The sequence below is a fragment of the Felis catus genome, chromosome A1 (assembly GCF_018350175.1).
Source record: "Felis catus isolate Fca126 chromosome A1, F.catus_Fca126_mat1.0, whole genome shotgun sequence".
In the NCBI taxonomy this organism is placed as follows: Eukaryota; Metazoa; Chordata; class Mammalia; order Carnivora; family Felidae; genus Felis; species Felis catus.
Window position 1 is genome coordinate 71,049,531 of NC_058368.1, and position 18,339 is coordinate 71,067,869.

The 18,339-nt window shown below is 43.9% G+C and overlaps 1 protein-coding gene across 10 annotated transcripts in view; it reads left to right on the forward strand.

Moving 5' to 3' along the window:
* Positions 1-18,339, forward strand: part of CLYBL (citramalyl-CoA lyase) — a 266,697-nt gene that overhangs the window by 234,276 nt on the left and 14,082 nt on the right. For 3 of the 10 annotated variants that reach the window (XM_011280713.3, XM_019829047.3, XM_045055390.1), the window contains exon 8: positions 12,063-13,300. In XM_011280713.3, the coding sequence (XP_011279015.1) occupies positions 12,063-12,158 (96 nt within the window). In that variant the 3' untranslated portion in view covers positions 12,159-13,300. Of the gene's footprint in view, positions 1-4,383; positions 4,617-12,062; positions 13,301-15,952; positions 17,903-18,339 lie in introns of those variants that run through there. The other 7 variants (XM_045055400.1, XM_045055398.1, XM_045055402.1 and 4 more) reach the window with 5 other exon arrangements.

The window sequence follows — 18,339 nt, forward strand, 5'->3', positions numbered from 1 at the left end:
GTCATCTTTCATTCTATCTCCCAGTGTAGATTGGAAACTCTCCGAGCTACACTGGGAGCCTTTGGCAAAGAGGCCGTATCTCGCCCTGAGCCTCGTTTCATCTCGCTCGAAGGACAGGTTCCCAATGTCCTGTTCTTACACCTGTGGTTGCACAAACACACCATGGCTTTCAGCGTCCTTAATTGCAAGATCCAAATACGGGCCATGAAAAGGATGGTTTTGCTCCTTGGACATCTCTCTTTTTTTCCTCGTAGAGTATTTCTCTTTTTGTGTGTGTGGGTCCGTATGTGTGTGATTCTATGTATGGCTTTCCTGTTCCTTCCTCGTTTTTCCTTTCCACGAATTCTTGCTTTTTTCTTCTTTTTCTTTATCTGTTTTTGATTCTCTCCCTTTTTTTCCTCTTTTTCTTTTCTCTCTCTTTACCACATCATCTCCATACCCCACGACCATCTGTTGCCTTCTCTCCTTTACCTGATTATAGTAAAGAAGTTCAGAGCATTCTTTGAATTTTTTGTTGTACTTATTAAGGAATTTTATAAATCTTTTTATATTAAAAGCAGGGGAATTTTTATTTTATTTAAAAAATCAAGAGTTTCTACAATTTTTTTTTTTTCCATTTTAGGTTAGTGGACCTGAATGAAAAGAAAGTAGGGAACTTTCTCACCACCACCCTAGGGAGTAAGGAATTCTATTTGCTGAATCCCATACCTCCCCACAGCATTTTGGACAGAAATAGGTATACAATATACATTTAGTAAATACTATTTAGCAAACTAGGTTCCAAGTTTCTGACAGTGCTAGAAAGAAATTATTCACTGTACTTTTAACAGTTTATATCATACTGACCTTTTGTTCACTTCTAGAATAATTGGAAGAAAATCTTTTCACCAGTTATTTCATCATTGTTCTTCAGTGATATTTTAATAAATCTTTGAAGTTTAAAGTGACTTTGAGTTAATGTTAGTTCATGTAGATGTTTTCCAAAGAAAGAATGAGCCCACAGGTTATAAAATAGAAGTGTAATATTATTGCTCTCAGCTACAAGCTGCCTTAAAATGACTTCCACCCTCTGCTTTTCTCATAGGCAATACCAGCTTAAATATGGCATAAAATATTCTAAATTAAATAAAAATGTTTACATGTTTAAACTCAGTGTTAAAAATAAAACTATTTTCAAGTAAGATTTCTGGTTTAAAAAAAATCTGAGAGGAAGATGATGGCTGCAGAGCTCTTCATAATTAACTAAAAATCAACCCATTATTCACTTAACAATGGGTGAATTTTATGGTATGCAAATTGTACCTTGATAAAGCTATAAAAAAAATCCAGAAAATTAAGCATGACCTCGAATGTGCTAGCAAATGTGGAAACTCCTTTAGATTGCAATATGCTTATAAATCCAACTGTTTCATTTCAGTAGGTAGCTTTCCACGTGGCATACCTGGCCAGGTTTTTCTAAATGTCCTTGTCAAAAGATAATTTAAAATAAAGACATGTCTGTCCCTATCTGACCATCCTGCCTGAATATTTTTAAAGATACCTCTTGCAGCCTACATTTCGTGGGCTCTGAGAAGAATTTTCAAAACGAAGGCACCTTTGGTCTCCCCTTTCCATTTGTGTAGTAAAAATGGCTCCAATCCACTGAGACCCTCCATCTGGGCAAGTAGACAACTCGGGACCCGTCACATATTAAGATAATTGACCCAAACATTCACCTCTGCTCTCCTCCCTCCTGTCCAGTCACCTCTGTCTTCCCTGCCAAATTCATCTCGCAAGCCTTCCACTGTCTCTTCTTTTCTCCTCCAGCCTCCTAAAACTGTCGGTAAAGTCCCCAGATAACCTTACTGGAGTATAACACAAGTGTTTCCATTTTCCATGCAGGGCTAAAGCTAAGTGATTTCATGCTTCCTTTTTAAAAAGCAAAATGTTAATGATGTCTATTCATTTTACATTCACTCAGTTTCCACATTCCGGGGAGTTTCCTCCTTTTTATATAAATGCACTGGGCCATTTGCCTTTGCCAGTATTCTTCCTTCTCCTGCTCTCTGTTGCTGGAAACCCTGTCCTGTTTTACCTCCTCCTCCAGTGTAAGTGATGCTCCCAATATCAGGTCACCTGCATTTCATTAGTATCTCCTCAGCTGATATTCTAAGCTTTTAAGTTCTTTTAAATGTACTTGTTTTCAAACACTGATGAGGTGTCAAATCCTGTCACACCCCTGAGTCTAGTTTCTTAAAGCGACAGTTCAGTCTCTGATTTATGTTTGGAGGGGGTGGGAAGCTTTAGGCATGAGTTGGCCTCTGCTCATTGCACCGTCCAGAATGTTGATGTCCCTCAGAACCCTCAAAGCTACTCTGAAGATGTAAAATCCTGTTATGATTCAAATACTGTACACTTCACTGAACCTTTCTGTGATAAATGGAATTAAATCATCTCCAGCCAACAATAGCAGTGGCAGGAGTAGCAGGGATTGTGGTGGTGGCAATAGCAATCAGGTAGAGGTGACAGCATTGGCTGTGGTAGTGGCAGCAGTCTCAGAGAGGACACAGTCACAGCAGCAGTGACAGGAATGGTAGTGGTGGCAGCAGTGGCAGCTCCCATGTACTGAGAGCCTGTTGCGTGACAGGCCATTGTATACATTATTTTATTTAATTCTCAAGACAATTTTCTAAGGGAGGTATTATCATCCCCATTTTACAGGTGAAGAAACTGAGGCTTAGAAAAGTAACAGTGTGTGCTGCAGATCACACACAGCTCGGAAAAGGCAAAGCTCGAGTTCAAGGTGTAGCTGATCCAAAAGCCCATATTCCTAACCTCTGCACCAAGGTGCCTTAAACAAGAGAAGCAAGACCCTTTCTCTGTATGTATCTGTGTGCACTTTTTGTTTCAGCTACAGAATACCACCTCAGAACACCCATCCTGGAGAGTTGTCTATTTCTGTTTGGTGGAAAGTCACAGAGGGGCTGCCTGGACAGGTGATGCTTGGTGTCCTCTTGGGCCACTACTGACCTGGCCGGTGGAAGTGCCCTGGGGAGCATCAGGGGCGCTGCCTTCCAGACCCCACTGATGGTTCTGTGCTCAGAGTTTGTACAAGTCGGAGAACTACAAGAGTTTGTACAAGTCGGGAAAAGATGGAGGAAAGGAGGCAGCTTCTCCAGGCTTTTTCACCTTTCAGAAATCGGAAAATAAATCTGATAGGCTATCCAGCAGGCAGGATCCCCGACACCCCATGCCCCTTCTAAGGCCGTGTCTGAGACAGGGGCTGAGATGCCTTCCCAAGCAGTTGTCGCTGCATTCACCAGTTGGCTCAAAACTAACCCCTCTTCAGATATCCCAACTATTACATTCTTAGTAATCATTTAAAGGGCTTCCCCATCAAAGGCCATGGAATATCATCTGTCAGAATCTCAGCACTGGCAGTAATTACCCATCAGCCCAATGTGAATTGTCGACCGTGTTGAATGAATTCAGCTGAACTCTTAGAAATTCATGTAGACTATGTTAGCATCTAAAATTCTCTGGCTATTGCAGGAATTGGCTATTGAATTTTAATTCAAAATATTATTAAAATATCTACCAAATTATCACTACAATTTAGGTGTTAAAATAAGAAAAACATGTTCTCTATTTTCCAAGTCTTCAGAAATATTCTTTTACTACCTTAATGGCAACTTTAAAAGACGTGTTTCTATGAAGCAAAGGGTTACTGTTACTAAGAAGCACATACAAGGATCAAATGTCATCCCCTTTAATCTTTCTTACAAATGCTTTAGGTTTTTTGAGAACTTAAAATATCATTCACATATTTATTATTGAATTTTTTCTCACTGAAAATATTCTTCAGTATTTCTGATGTCATAATAATTATAGTAAAAACTGTCAAGTGGAAACTCAGGATGGAAAGCATGTTATATTTCAGTTGTTCCTGAATTCAGTTATTAAAGTTACATTTTCAGGGCACCTGGGTGGCTCAGTTGGTTAAGCGTCTGTCTCTTGATTTCACCTCAGGTTTTGGTCTCATGGTTCTTGGATTGGAGCCCCGAGTTGGGTTGTGCACAGATAGCACAGAGACTGCTTGAGATTCTGTCTCTCCCTCTCTTTCTGCCCCTCCCCTGCTCGTGTGTGCTCTCTCTCTCTCTCTCAAAATAAATAAACATTAAAAACTTTTTTTAGCTTTTAATTACATTGTCACATATTTGCTTATTTGCACCTTACCTATATACCATTTTTTCAGCCTCATCCTGAGTAATAATATCTCTGAAATAAGCTTAGATATGATATTTTTTGATAAATCACATCAAAATAAAAAAATTAAATATATAATATATAAAACAAATATATATTGATTTTTTATATTTAAATATTTTTCTTTAATCATCTCAGGTACTGCTGTTACCAGTCAGACTTTGGGGTACACCACTTAGAAGAGTTTGGGATTTCAGGTGGTAAGCCTTAGGCTCTAGTCCTATGCTTCCCATAAGTTTCTTTGAAAAGGTTAACTAAATCTGAACTGGCTTTTGCATCTGTAAAACAGAAAGTACCATGCCCTCCCTCCTGCAAGTGAGAAAATGTGTTTGAAATGTTTTGTAAAATCATAAAGTACTATTTGATGAAAATCTCTCTTCTTCTTCTTCTTTTTTTTTTTTTTTTTTTTTTTGTAATGGGTCTTCCTGATAAGATTGCATGCCTCCAATTTTTAGTTTGGAAATGAATATTATAGGCTTTCTAAGGACTATGGTTAACTAGAGTATAGGCTACAGTTGCTGAAGGAATCTTCATATTTCCTCCTCAAGGGAGAATGAACATCCTTCCCCTAACTCCAGCACCCTCCTCTGGTGCCCAGGTCAATCCATCTACCATGGTCCCACTCAGAAACAAAGCTGGACCAGGCCAGCTCTTAGCTTTCCCATTGTTGGATCCCCAGATCACGCTTAGAGGGAAAATGCCCAGAATAAAGAAAAGGAACAGGTTGTTCAGCCTTTTCCCCTCAGAGTCCAAGAAGGAGCAAGTGTTGGGTCTACCAGGGCATGCGGCAAGAACAGAGGGATTCCAGTGGGTTCCAGTCCAGCTTCATCAAGCAGAGGCTGTCTTATGCCTTGTCGTATGGAAAGTCAAGCAGCTGATGAGTAACAGAACCAGCAGTCATCCCTATTAATTTGGCTGGATTAGGCTTCCTTTTCCTAATGCTAGAGAATCCCATTCAGCCATAGACAGATGCAGTATCTCATACTGTGGTCCTCCATTTTGCTTGACTTGTTGAATCACTGGTGACCAGAAGCGTGCAAGGCTTTTGCAGAACAGAGAAAGCCAACCCCACTGGTTTGTCTCTACTTGCTATTCCCAGTCTCTCCCCGTGCCCCCCCCCCCCCAAGTGTGACCAAGGACACACCTTGGTCCTTTGGCATACCTGACCTTCTAAACCTGACTTTTTTTTTTTTTTTTAGAGTGAGACAGGAAGTGCGTGTGCACAAACAGGACAGGGGCAGGGAGGTGGGAGAGAGAGAGAGAGAGAGAGAGAGAGAGAGAGAGAAAGAATATCCCAAGCAGCCTCCATGCTGAGCATGGTCCCACACGGGGCTCAATCCCACAACCCTGGGATCATGACTTGAGCCGAAATCAAGAGTTGGACACTCAATTGACTGAACCACCCAAGCACCCCAAAACCTCACTTTAAATGTACCTATTCCTTGAAGTCCTTCTCTGACAAGACCACTTCCATTTTGATGGCTCCGTTTCTCTGTAGCCCCTCAGTCTTTAAGTGCTACAAATGTGACAGACTTACTTGCACTTTAACTGTTAAGACATATGCATGAGTTAACCTGACCCCAACCCAAGATCACATTTGTTGAGGTAAGTCACTGTGTCCTACTGGAGTCTAAGCAAGTGTTAGCTAACTTACCAGTGGTATTACCAGACCAGGAGAAGGTCATGTGGCATAGAAAGATGCTTGCAGATGAAGGAGAAGAAATGGGTAAGATAGATAGCATCTTCCCCTATCACCCTCCCCTCAGTCATCCAACTTGAGCCCCACCAAAGAGCCAAGCTCCACTTGAAACCATGTTTTGAGTACTGGGTTCTGGGGATTGAAAGATGTATGAGACATGGCCCCTTCCCTCAAGAGTCTCACAGCTTACTGAGAAAGATAGCAGTGTAAACAGATCATTACAATAGAGTGTGACAAGGGTTGTAATGAGAAGCTGTATAGAGAAAGGAAGGTGAGGGGTGCCTGGCTGGCTCAGTCAGTAGAGCATGTGACTCTTTTTGTTTTTTTTTTTTCTTTAAGTGAGCTCTATATCCAATATGGGGCTTGAGCTCATGACCCCAAGATCAAGAATTGCATGCTCTACTGACTGAGCCAGCCAGGTGCCTGGAGCCTTGAGTTTTGAACTCAGGTTGGTGGGTTTGAGCCCCAAGTTGGGTGTAGAGTTTATTTTAAAAAAAGGAAGGAGAGATCAGTCCTACCAGGGAAGTCTGGAAACGCTTCATAGACATGACATCTGACATTTTGAAAGATGAAGAGTGTACAGGACAGACAAGGAGAGGTGCTTCAGAGCAGAGAACAGAGCATATGGGAAAGGTACAGAAGAGTGTGAGTGTGTGGGTGGATAGGTGGGTAGACTGGCAGGAGACAAGGCTGAAAGCAGAGGTAGGGTCTAGTCTCCTCATGGGGAGCCCTGGTCAGGAGATTGCACTTGATTTTGTAAGTCCAAAGGGAACCACAGCCAGGTTTAAGCAAATGGATGATCCTGTCCAGTATTTTAGAAAGATAACAACATGATCCCCATTAGGAAGGTGCTCCTTCCCAGTAAGTATCCCAGCAGTCTCTCAGTAAGACCTCCCCATGGGGCTGTGGGTGCCTGACAACCAAACTAACATCCTTAAAGGAATGTCATAACTGAGTCATGAGGAAACCAAGGCCATAATAGGGCCTCTCCAGGGTGACTCTCTCCAGGACTCTCCAGGGTGATAGGTTGAAAAACTGGAAAGAAAGAAGAATGAAACAGTGTCCGTCAGAATACCTCAGTGGAGCATCACCCTCTGCCTTTTTGAGGAGTAGGGAGGAGCAGCTGACTTTGTGAGGGAGGAAGAGCTAATCACAGGCCATGCTGGGCCTCCCAAGATTTAAGCAAATAGAGGGCACAACCAAGATCTTGAAGAAAAATTTCATAATGGCCAAGGCTGACAAAAGTTTTAGGAATTTACTGGAAACTGCCAAGGTAAGTGTTTCACTGGGCATTAGACTTAGAGTCATGCAGGAAGAACGTCCTCCTGAAAAGGACTGTGACAGCTGTACTCAAATGTTCTCACTTGTGCCAGTGGAGCACCACCATCACTGGAATGTCAGAGGGAGCTCCCTGGATGCTCAGAGATGTGATTTGGAAATAAAGTGAGTAGGAAAAGAATTAGATCAATTTGTATTTCTAGTAAATTACCCTAGAGAAAATTCAATACTCTAGAGAAAACATTCTCGAGTGTTAAGTGCCAGAAATCAAAATGTCGGGGCGCCTGGGTGGCTCAGTCGGTTGGGCATCCGACTTCGGCTCAGGTCATGATCTCGCAGTCCGTGAGTTCAAGCCCCGCGTCAGGCTCTGTGCTGACAGCTCAGAGCCTGGAGCCTGTTTCAGATTCTGTGTCTCCCTCTCTCTCTGACCTTCCCCCATTCATGCTCTGTCTCTGTCTCAAAAATGAATAAACGTTAAAAAAAATTTTTTTTTAATTAAAAAAAATCAAAATGTCTGAATGTTTCCTATAAATGTGATCACTGTTGTCATCACACCACCATCATCATCAACACTTTTGCTTTCAAATTGTAAGTCAGATTCTCCCCCATGAAGAACTTCCAGGTCTGGTAAAGTTCATGTTATCTCAGTGCCTGCCTTACCAACAGGGAATGACTGAGTTGTTAGAAAAACTATAGCCCAGGGTGCCTGGGTATAGCAGTCAATTAGTTCAGCATCTGACTCTTGATCTCAGCTCAAGTCCTGATCTAATGGGTTCATGAGTTAGAGCCCTGCACCGGTCTATGTGCTAACAGTGCAGACCCTGCTTGGGATTCCATCTCTCCAACCCTCTCCCCCTCCCCCACTCGTGCGTGTGCGCTCTCTCTCTCTCTCTCAAAATAAATAAGTAAACTTAAAAAAAAAAAACAACTATAGCTAGCCCAATGGTTATTGTTTTCTGTGCTATGCAGATAACATGCATGCTAAGGTGATACTGTCCTTCACTTCGAGGAGCCTGAAACCCTAAACATGTGTATAGTAAAATGTGCCAAAGTGACTGACCAGTGATTTATTACAACAAATAATAGGTAATCGTTGACTAAAAGCCCACTGCATACAGTGCTCCATGGCAACTCTAACAGGAAATGCATGACGTGTGCTAGGTATACAATATCGTATCCGTGTGAATAGTGCAAACTGGCAAACATGATCCTGAATGGATAAGAAGGGCAGTCACTTCAGACCCAGAGATCTCTCTGTGCTCTTCACAGTGGCCTTTTCTCTAATTCTTGTTGCATTTTATGGCACCTGCTTCTTCTCTTTCCTGTCTCCCCCAGCACACTGCTCCTTGAGGGCACGGATCAGATCGTATCCATATCAAAGTGGGCCTGTTTCTTTTTTTATAACAATTTTTTTAAACTTTATTTATTTATTTTTGAGAGAGAATCCCAAGCAGGCTCCACACTATCAGCACAGAGTCTGACTTGGTGCTCAAACCCACAACTGTGAATCATGACCTGAGCCAAAATCAAGAGTAGGACACTTAACTGACTGAGCCACCCAGGTGTCTCAGCCTTGTTTCTTTTATGTGTGTGTGTGTGTGTGTGTGTGTGTGTGTGTGTGTGTGTGTGTGTGACTTTTTTTAAAATGTTTATTTTTGAGAGAGAGAGAAAACACAAGCAGGGGAAAGGCAGAGGGAGACAGAATCCAAAGCAGCCTCCAAGCTCTGAGCTGTTAGCGCAGAGCCCAATGGGGGGCTTGAACCCATGAACTGTGAGATCACGACCTGAGTGGAAGTTGGATGCTTAAATGACTGTGCCACCCAGGTGCCCCAGCCTGTTTTTAAGCAGGGGAACTAAAACACCGAACTTCTCTAACTTGAATGTGCTTCAGAACCATGAGAGGATTCCTGGCCAATCCTTCACCCACCAGCCTTCTGCATCAAACCATATAGGATCAGACCCTATATGCATTTTAACAAGCCACGTCCCCTACCATCCCTGTCAATAATTCTGATCCAGTTGGTCAGGAGAACACTTTTCAATCGATAAGCTTAAGGTATAATCCTAGAGCACAGGCTTTGGACCAGCTACAGCTAGCTGTTATCCTAGTCCTATACTCACTGGCCACCGGGCAGGCATCTATAAGTTTTTTAAGTTCCTTGTGCCCCAGTTCCCTCAGTTATAAAATGAGGATAGATATGAAACTTAATAGAAATGAAATGAACAGTGGCTGCTGGGGATGGGAGAAGTTGTCAATGGGGACAGAGTTTCAGTTCTGCCGGATGGAAAATTTCTGGAGATCTGTTGCACAACAATGCAAATATACTTAACACTACTAAAGTATATGTTTAAAAATGGTTAAGATGACAAATTTTATGTGTTTTTACCACAATTAAAAAGAGAAAGAAATTTTTAATGGGGTTGCATAATAGTATTGACTTCACACTGTTATGAGCGGTACCTGAATAAAGCATGTCAAGTCTCTGACATAGTCTCTGATCTAGCAACTGCTCAAAAAATTACAGCTATTATTATTGTTGTAGTCGGCAAGGTAGTTCAAGTGGTTAACTATGAATAAGTTACTATTAAAGGCATTTTAAACCTAATGAGAGTCTGAATCTTCAAGCTGATGGAGGTTCTCTATACTTTTTGAAATAGTGTGCTAATTTCTCAGGAAAGCACCAGGCTGGGAAATGGAAATTCATCTATAATCACTCATTAAGGACTGTTTCAAACCCTCCCCACAGACCCAAGCAACTTTTGACAGACTGCATTTTTCCAAATCCTGACCAACAGACCATTCACATTTCACATGTAGAGCCTTATGTTTTAAAAAAGCCAACCATATGATAGGTCAATATGTGAAAGCAGGACGGTATTCATTTTGGTAAACTAATTCTTAACACTAAAGTCCTCAATTTGCAGAGATAAAGAAAACAAAGCACAAAAATGTTGAACTTTGTTTTTCAGCTTAAGCTTAATGAAGTCAAGCAAAATCTGCCACTGTAAAAGGCTCTCCATGAAATACTTTGCGTCTTTGATGTGCGTGTGGAACCCAAACAGATTTGGGAAACATGGCATAAGCCCAAGGCCGTCATTTTGATTCTGTGTGCATTGTTTTGATTTCATGTGCATCTATTCTAATTTCATCTCTCCAGCCTATTATTTAAACCTTAGCAGGACTGATGTGCTGTTTTACAGGGGCATAATCCACTTGGTGGTCAGATAACCAGGAGGCCTTCGGTCTTCATCACTTACTCCAATGAGAAAACTAGACTATTGCCTTGTAAAACAGCATGAGTCCCACACCCTGATGTCACATGCTATTCTAACCCACGGAACATCCCTGGAACTTCTAATTGAATTCATAAAATTCATCACGGTCACAGAGATGACCAAAATTAGCTCTAGGCTGAATGAAATTAGGCAAAAGTCAGTCTGGAGATATAAATAGTAAAAACGAGAGGGTTAGAAAATGACTTCAGATACAGGATTTTAGGCCAACACAGGTGTTCGTAGGAATCAGATTCTAAGGCTGAGAAGGTTAGGTACCACTGGTTAAACCTCTAATCCCATTGGCTTTTAAATCTCTCTTGATTGAAAACTAAATTCCAAAGTCATTGCTAAGGATCCCCTACCACTTTTTAAATCTCCATTCTGTGTATAACTCTTGTAATTATGGGAGATAAGGGTTTCCAGAGAGACCAGAAGAGCCATTCCAGAACTTCTGAATAATGACAACATTGACTGTTGAGAGGTGGTACTTGTGAAATCCAGCAATGGATGGCAGTATATGCAGATGGACCATCAGCAAGGATTATGATGGCTCCAGTCCACCAGCATCCTTGCCAACAGGTGGAAGGAAGGAGTCTTAAGAAGAGTTGTGATTGTAAATGGCAAAAAGAAGTGATTAAAAGAACACAAATAACCAGACATTAACTTCAGATTCTGGGCTTACTGCCTTCTGTCCATTTAATCTTTCTTTGGTGCAGTAAAGACAATTCCTCGTTACCTTAATATGGGGGTCTCTGATAAAGGCTTGAGGTTCTGATAACCCAGGTATTGGCTCCAGCTCTAACTTTTCCTAGTCACATGACCTTGGAAAATCACTTCCCTACTCTGGGCCTCAGTTTCCTCATGAGAACAGGACCTAGGGCCTAGATCACATGACACATTCAATAAGTATTTGTAGAAGTTTAAAAGAAAATGTATCTGAAAAATGGGGATACATCGGGAGATCTCAGAGATTCTTTCCAGACTCACCATTCAACAGACCTGTGACTTCTTTGTTACAGGCTCATGTCCCTTGTCATTCTAGTCCTCTCCTACATGTGTGTACCAACAGAGGAGTCTCTTTTTATTCAGTGCAATCCTACCTTACATTTTCTCATCACATGATAATGTTACCCCTCAATTATGTTACAAGAAGGAAGCATTTTGCCATTAACCTGATCATATAGTTATTTTTTCAAACAACGATTGGTTACCAGAGCATATTATTATTTTTAAAGTTCTAGGCAATATTTCAAAACTATATAAGGAAGTATTTGCATTTTCCTTCCATAGTTTTCTGCCTGATTTCAAGAGTTAAATGAACAGTTTCAAATACCTTGTGTGTGATGCTTTTCCCCTCCATTAAAATGCTGAAGGGCTTTTTCTCCCCCCTCTTTAGGAGAAAATCTTTCCCCTGTAATTTACTTTGGCTTTCTCAAAAGTTGGGTGGGAAAGTCAATATAATTCAGGTGGAATCTAAAATGTTCTTGTTGTACAAGTGTGCACAGAAAGGAAGCCTATAATTTCTGAACATTCTTTTAGGAAGTTTGTATTCTCTGTTTTCCAGGGAGCCTTTACTTTCCAAGGGAGTATGATCGACATGCCATTACTGAAGCAAGCCCAGAACATTGTTACGCTTGCCACATCCATCAAGGAAAAATGATCTGTTAAATGAAGCTCTCATCAGGTGGGCTGAACATATACAGTGGGTTTCTTAAAGACAAACCATAATACTCAAGGCAACTTGTTAGTATGCCAGATTGGAACCTTTCTCCATTTACAGTTCATGGTAATCACAATTTTTTGTTGTTGTTATCTCACTGGCCAGTTGTTCCTCTAAAAATGAACTTTCTTCTTTTTGGTTCCAAGCTTATGATTTTATTGCTCATGAATGTGTTGCAAATATGCACTTACGATTTCACAGGGAGATAAAATCGTGGCGAGAGATGGGCTGAAGGGATGTTAGGTCTTTAATGAAACAGATCTTTTCCGAATACGTATGCTCCCTTCACATTTCTCACATTAGATGTTTCCCCTGTCGTTCATTTGTTCACTCAACACTGTAAATAATTTTCAGGCCAGTCTTAAAAAAAAAATAGTAACTACCCAAAGGGGTTGCGTTTAGCTCCTAGAAATCTGATAAAACAAGAGATGGCATAGAAAAGTTAAGTATCGTTTTTGTTCATACAGATACCTTGTAAAAATAAATCTTCAAAACCTTACTCTTAACCTCCACCTCCCCAAATGAAACACCCATACATATGGGCTCTAGGTAAGGACTATGAAAGCCTTCATCTTGGGTGAATGCTTTGGGTCAACAGTTACCAGCAATTAAAAAAAAAAAATGTGCAGAAACACAAGACCATCTATTCTCTCCCTTAATTTCCCCATTTAACTGTTTGCCATTGAGGCCATTCCCCCCCTGCAAATGTATGGCTGGAACAGGCCCCCTCAGCAATAAACTTGTAGCCTCTAAGAAGACACAATGGGGCAGATCTGGTGCATATGGTCCCCTGCGAGATTTGCATCACATTAGAGATGCTGCTGCAGGTCATATGGGTGGTGTGGTTAACGGGCTTAGTAAAGCTGTTTTGAAGAGGTTAACCCAGCTTGTAGTAAGGGTAAATAAACATAACAACCAGCCATTCTTCCCTATTCAGCATGTGCTCTTATATTGAAGGCTAAAGGGTATTGAAGCTGGGAAGGATCAACTTGTGTTTGCCAGAGGACGCCAATGAAATTTGAAACACCAACAATCAGAGATTTTGTTTCTGCTCCTCATTAAATCATGCGCTTTTGTGTTGAGACTCTGGACGACCGTTCTTTAAGAAATTAACAGAATGGGAAGTTTTAAACTCTACACCAACCTTTTCATGACCTACACAGCAGCAAAGCTGCTACTCTTAGACAAACACCGCGGGGAAGGCTGTTCTGTTTATTTAAATTTGTAAATAGAAAACAGTTTTTGATTTTCATTTTTCACCTCCTCCTACCCCCTTGTTGTTTATTTCCTCCGTGGCCCCTACTGTATGCCCCAACCAGGGGTCTTCTTTGCCCCTGCCTCTTCCAGTTCCTACAGGAAGTCCGAGAGAGAAGTAGAGTTGAAGGTTATATACAAGGAAGGGCACCGTGGAACCCAAGCAAAGCAAGAGAGGCCCACACACCATCTTGCATCACCCGCCCACCCAGTGCATTGCAGGAAGGGGATGATTCGGTTCTGACAGGCATGCAGAAGGAACCTGACCCAGGCAGGACAGTTCTGGGGAAACACATTCTTAAAACACCCAGCTAATAATCCCAAACTTGGGACCTGAGGAGAGAGCTCTTGAACTGAGTGAGATGGGATGTGTGTGCTAAGCTGGGGTTCTGACCTGCGATGGGCTGCGTGTCTCCTCTCCTTGGTGCACCCCTCCCCCCAGCCCCTCCTGGGAGCTTTGTTACCCTTCACCTTGGTCATCCTGTGCCGCCCCAGGGTTAGCTGGAAAGGAAGGGAGGCACAACCCCATCCTCACGTGGAGGAGCAGGAAGGAGGAAGGTGGCATCTCAGCCAAGGAGATGGGAGAGTGGGAGGTGGGAGATGACTGGCATGCAGCCAAACCAGGCTTCAGGCCTGCGGACAGAGGCAGTGGGCAGAGTGACCCCGGTGGCAGCACCCATCACCACCACCAGCGTTGCAGCTGTGCCGGCCTAGGCTGGTAGTCACGTGCGCACCGGGAGATCCGGGACCACCAGCCAGGTTCTGCCCCTCCCCTCAGAACACACAGACACAGGAGGACTGCTCAGAAGGCAGAAGGCAAGGGGAGACCTCCTCTCATCCTGACCTGTTGCACACACACACCTCCTCCTCCCGGTGTTAGAACTGCCTTAAACATAAGAGGGAAATAAAAGCCTTCCTTCAGACTTCCCTACAGGCAGCCCCCACTTCAACCCAATTGCCCTTCCCATCCTCCTGTGTTGGTGCAGATAACCAGTCCGGGCTTTGACAAGATGAAAGAGCAGACATTCTACTCTCCACCCCAGTTACACAGGCAACCCCCAAACCCTACAGGGGGGCCTCCTCAGGCGGGGGCTCAGAGAGGCAAGCCCTCCCTCTCAGGGGACCTCAGATGCCATGGTGAAGGCATTCGGACCTTGGGAAAAGCAGTCCCCTCAGCAAGGTCTAGACGCAGCTAGGACTCCCCACCCCCATCACCAGCAGCCCCGTGGGTTCCTAGGTCCCCCAACCATGTTGGATTGACTGGTCACCACACCCTTTACCTGACACCCAAATGTCGCATTTATCATCTCACTCATAATCCCGTGGTCTGATTATGGTAGGATGGTGAGACTAGGACCCACTTGCGCCAGAAGTCTGGACCAAGGTCCTGCTCTGAGCAGAAACCCTAAGGAGAGCCCCGGAAGAGGCTTTAGTCAGGGTCAGGGACCTTGCGGGGGTTCCTCCAGCTAGGAATGGACTACAAGAGGACCTTGCAACCATCTGATTAATTAAAAACCATACCTGTTTATGTTTTGTATAGCTCATCACAGGCTGCTTTGCCATATCACCCCCTTGTTATTAATTCTTGGGGGCTAAATTATGGATAACACTATTAAAACATTATCAGAACTAATGAGAAACAATTACTTAGAAAATGAGCCAGGACAAGATTGAGTTGAGAACATCAGTGGTGATCACCGTAGATTAGTTTAATAAATCATCAGGTGCAAGGCAGGGCTGACTGTATGTATGCAAAGCCCTGTCACGGGAAAATGAAATTGAGATTTTTTTTTGCATAATTTTTTCATTAATCTCAATAGGACCCGTGTGGTGTAGATTGTTTTATTCCCCTAATACCTTGCCCGAGGGAGGGGGGTGCCCAATAATGTCTTCATTGTTTTACTGAGGTCTTAATGACAATCTGTGACAACCTCATTTTAATGTATAGAGGATTATATCAGTACAATCATGTTTTATTGAAATGGTGAGGGAGACTCCGGTGGGGTCAGGCACTGTCTGTTAGCACAGGATGGGAATTTCCTCGGGAACCTGGGTTCAGTTCCCTTAAAATTTCCAAGTATAGATCCGCTGGCTGCCCTTAGGTCCTCTCCTCCGGGGACAGGCTGGGAAAAGCTTCCTCAAGAAGAATTCACCGCCTCCTATTTGAATGTGAAAGTAGCTGCTTGCATGGCATATTTTGCAGGGTAAATGGAACACACCATGTAGGATTTTTTTTTTCCTTTTCTAAAATATACCTGTTATTATTATCATTAACACATTAGCCCCTTAAGAGTTCTGCCCTAGTTCGGGAAAATGACCTTCACTGGAGACCTTAGATTTTCTAACGATGTCTTAAGAGGATAAAAAAGAATACATACTTTTTAACTTGAAGGATATTCTGGCCTTATGGTTTCCGTTAATCTTTAAAAGCTAAATGTCTTCCGTTTTTGTTTTTGTTTTGTTTTGTTTTTTACTTCTAGTACTTGGAAGGCAATTGATGGTACAAAACAGGTTATAAGATTATCAGCAGGATGTTGTGCATATTAATACCGGCGAAGGGCACCGAACCGGTCTGTCACCGCAGAGTTTACGCCCCAGGCTCCGGGACACTGTCCTCCCAGCCCAGAGACCCTCCCCCCGCGAGGTTTCCACATTGCAATTTAGGGGGAGAGTGGAGGAAAGTAATTAACAGAGCGCAACATTTCAATGTTAAAACTTCCATCTTCCTTTCCGCGCTTTATTTTAAATCGGGATAAGGGGTGGGGGGCGGGGGGAGGCGCTAACAGCACACAAAATGGGAAATAAATTACATTAAAATACCTTAACTTAGTACCTGAAATCTTGCGCGGTGGTACCGGGCAGCTTTTTGCTGCCCTGTGACGGGGGATGGTGGCTGTTGTGGGTGGTAGTTTGTTTACATTCCAGCAATTATGCGGTAGCATATTTCCTTCCGAATCGATAAGAATTGCTAAACGACAAAAAGAAAGTGGTGTGTACGAAAGGAACCGAAATCGTCGTTGGCGCCTTTTGTGGTCATTTGCTGCCGATCGGACCCCGTTCCAGCTAAGCAGACTGAAGCCTGCTGCATTTTTTTTATTCTAAAAATTTTTTTTCTTTTTTTACAAGTCTTGCAAAAGACCAGGGATTTGTCGCTCGCGCCCTTCTTTAATTTTTGTAAGTGAACGGCACGGTTTTAGTGTTTGCTTCTTCCGATGGGAAAGGCTCGGCGAGCCCGGGCAGCGCGCCCCGTCGGAAGGACTTGCGCCGGCAGGGCCGGGACACGCAGAGTCCGCGTCCCCCGCCGCCCGCGCTTCCCGAGGACGGAGGTCGGCGGGCGGCGCGCGAGGGCACCTGGACGCGGACACTGGCGGCCCCGGAGGCCCCTCGCGCGCCCTCGGGAGGCGCGCCGTCCCTTCCCCGCGGGGCGCAGCCTGGGCCAGGGGAGCCCAGTGGGCCGGGGCTGCGGGCCCCGCTCGTCCGCCCGCCCGCCGCGGGCTGCCCGGAGCCCGCGAGCCTGTCGCGCAGCCCCGCTGTAATGGTGGCAGATCAAAGGCTGCCCCGTGTCCCCGCGGAGCCCGGGACAATCCCGCGCCTTTGTGCGCTGTTGCTAGGAGCCGGAGAAACTAAGGGAAAGTGTCAGGAGCATGTTAATCAGACTCGTTACAGTGTAACAATAACGTCTCTCTCGGGTCTCCCAGGCCCCCAGCACCCCTGGCGCACCCCGCACGCAGGCCGGACACCTGCGCGGGGCCCTCGCGCCTGCCCTGGGGACCGGCCGGCCCCTGTGTCCCTCCAGCCCCGAAGTCCGCGGCTGAGCCGGGCGCGAGGACTAGTCCTAGGGGTCCTGCAAGCGCCTGGCACGTCTCCTGGGCCCGGATCCCCCTTGACCAGAGCCCCTCGCCCTTAGTCTGTCAGGCTCAAATGCGATCCAAGGCCAGAGGGACCTGCGGAGAAATCGGGTCCTCCTGCTTTTCAGTCATTGAGTCGAATTTCCCAGGTTTGATTCAAACACGGTATAGAATCAAAAGGAAAATGAGCATTACATTTAGGTTGCTTTTTGGTTGAATTTCTTCAAAAGACTCTAAAACCAACTTTGCTGATTTCCCTCTCAAACCCATAGAGGGTACTGTAAGCGATAATCCCAAATTTAACAAAACAAAACAAAAAAAAAAAACCTTTCCTGAAAGTACAGATTTCTCTGAACTTTTTTGAGAGAATCACTTCATTCGTTTATTCATTCAACAAACATCTGTTGAGCCTGACTGGGTGCCAAACAGCCAGCTAGTGTATGAAAGTCCTAGGACTGGTTCCGGATGCACTTTTCTTTCAAAATTAAAACGCTCTTGTGTGAAGTCAAAGGAAGAGCAAAGGCGTAAAAGAATGTCAAATGCCAAAACAGAAAGTGCCATTGACTACAGTAGTGATAGAAACAGAGGTGCGGATTAAGAATTTAAAACATCTGAAAAACTACACACCCTATGCTTGCAAAACCAGCCACTTTTTTCACCTGTTCCATCTCCTCCCCCTCTTTCAGTTTTTAGGAGCTCAGCCAGGCTGCGGTCCCGAAGCCTGGAGTCCTGCCTAACGTCTGAGGAGTGAAGTCACTTTGTAAACAGCCTGTCAGACTTGCTGAGGGAACACTCAATCTTGTCCCATTCTCCCCTTGCTGTCCGTGCCCAGGGAATTGGGAGGCTATGCTCAGGCTTAGGACAGAATCTGGCCAACTGGAGGTGCCTTCCTCTGGTATCTGCTCTTGTGCAGGAACCAAGGAAGTTCCCTTGGTTTAACTGCTGAACCCTAAGTCAAAGACAAAGCTTTCTATTTATCAGAAAGGGTAGAAAACTCACTCTCAAATCACCTGTGCCTA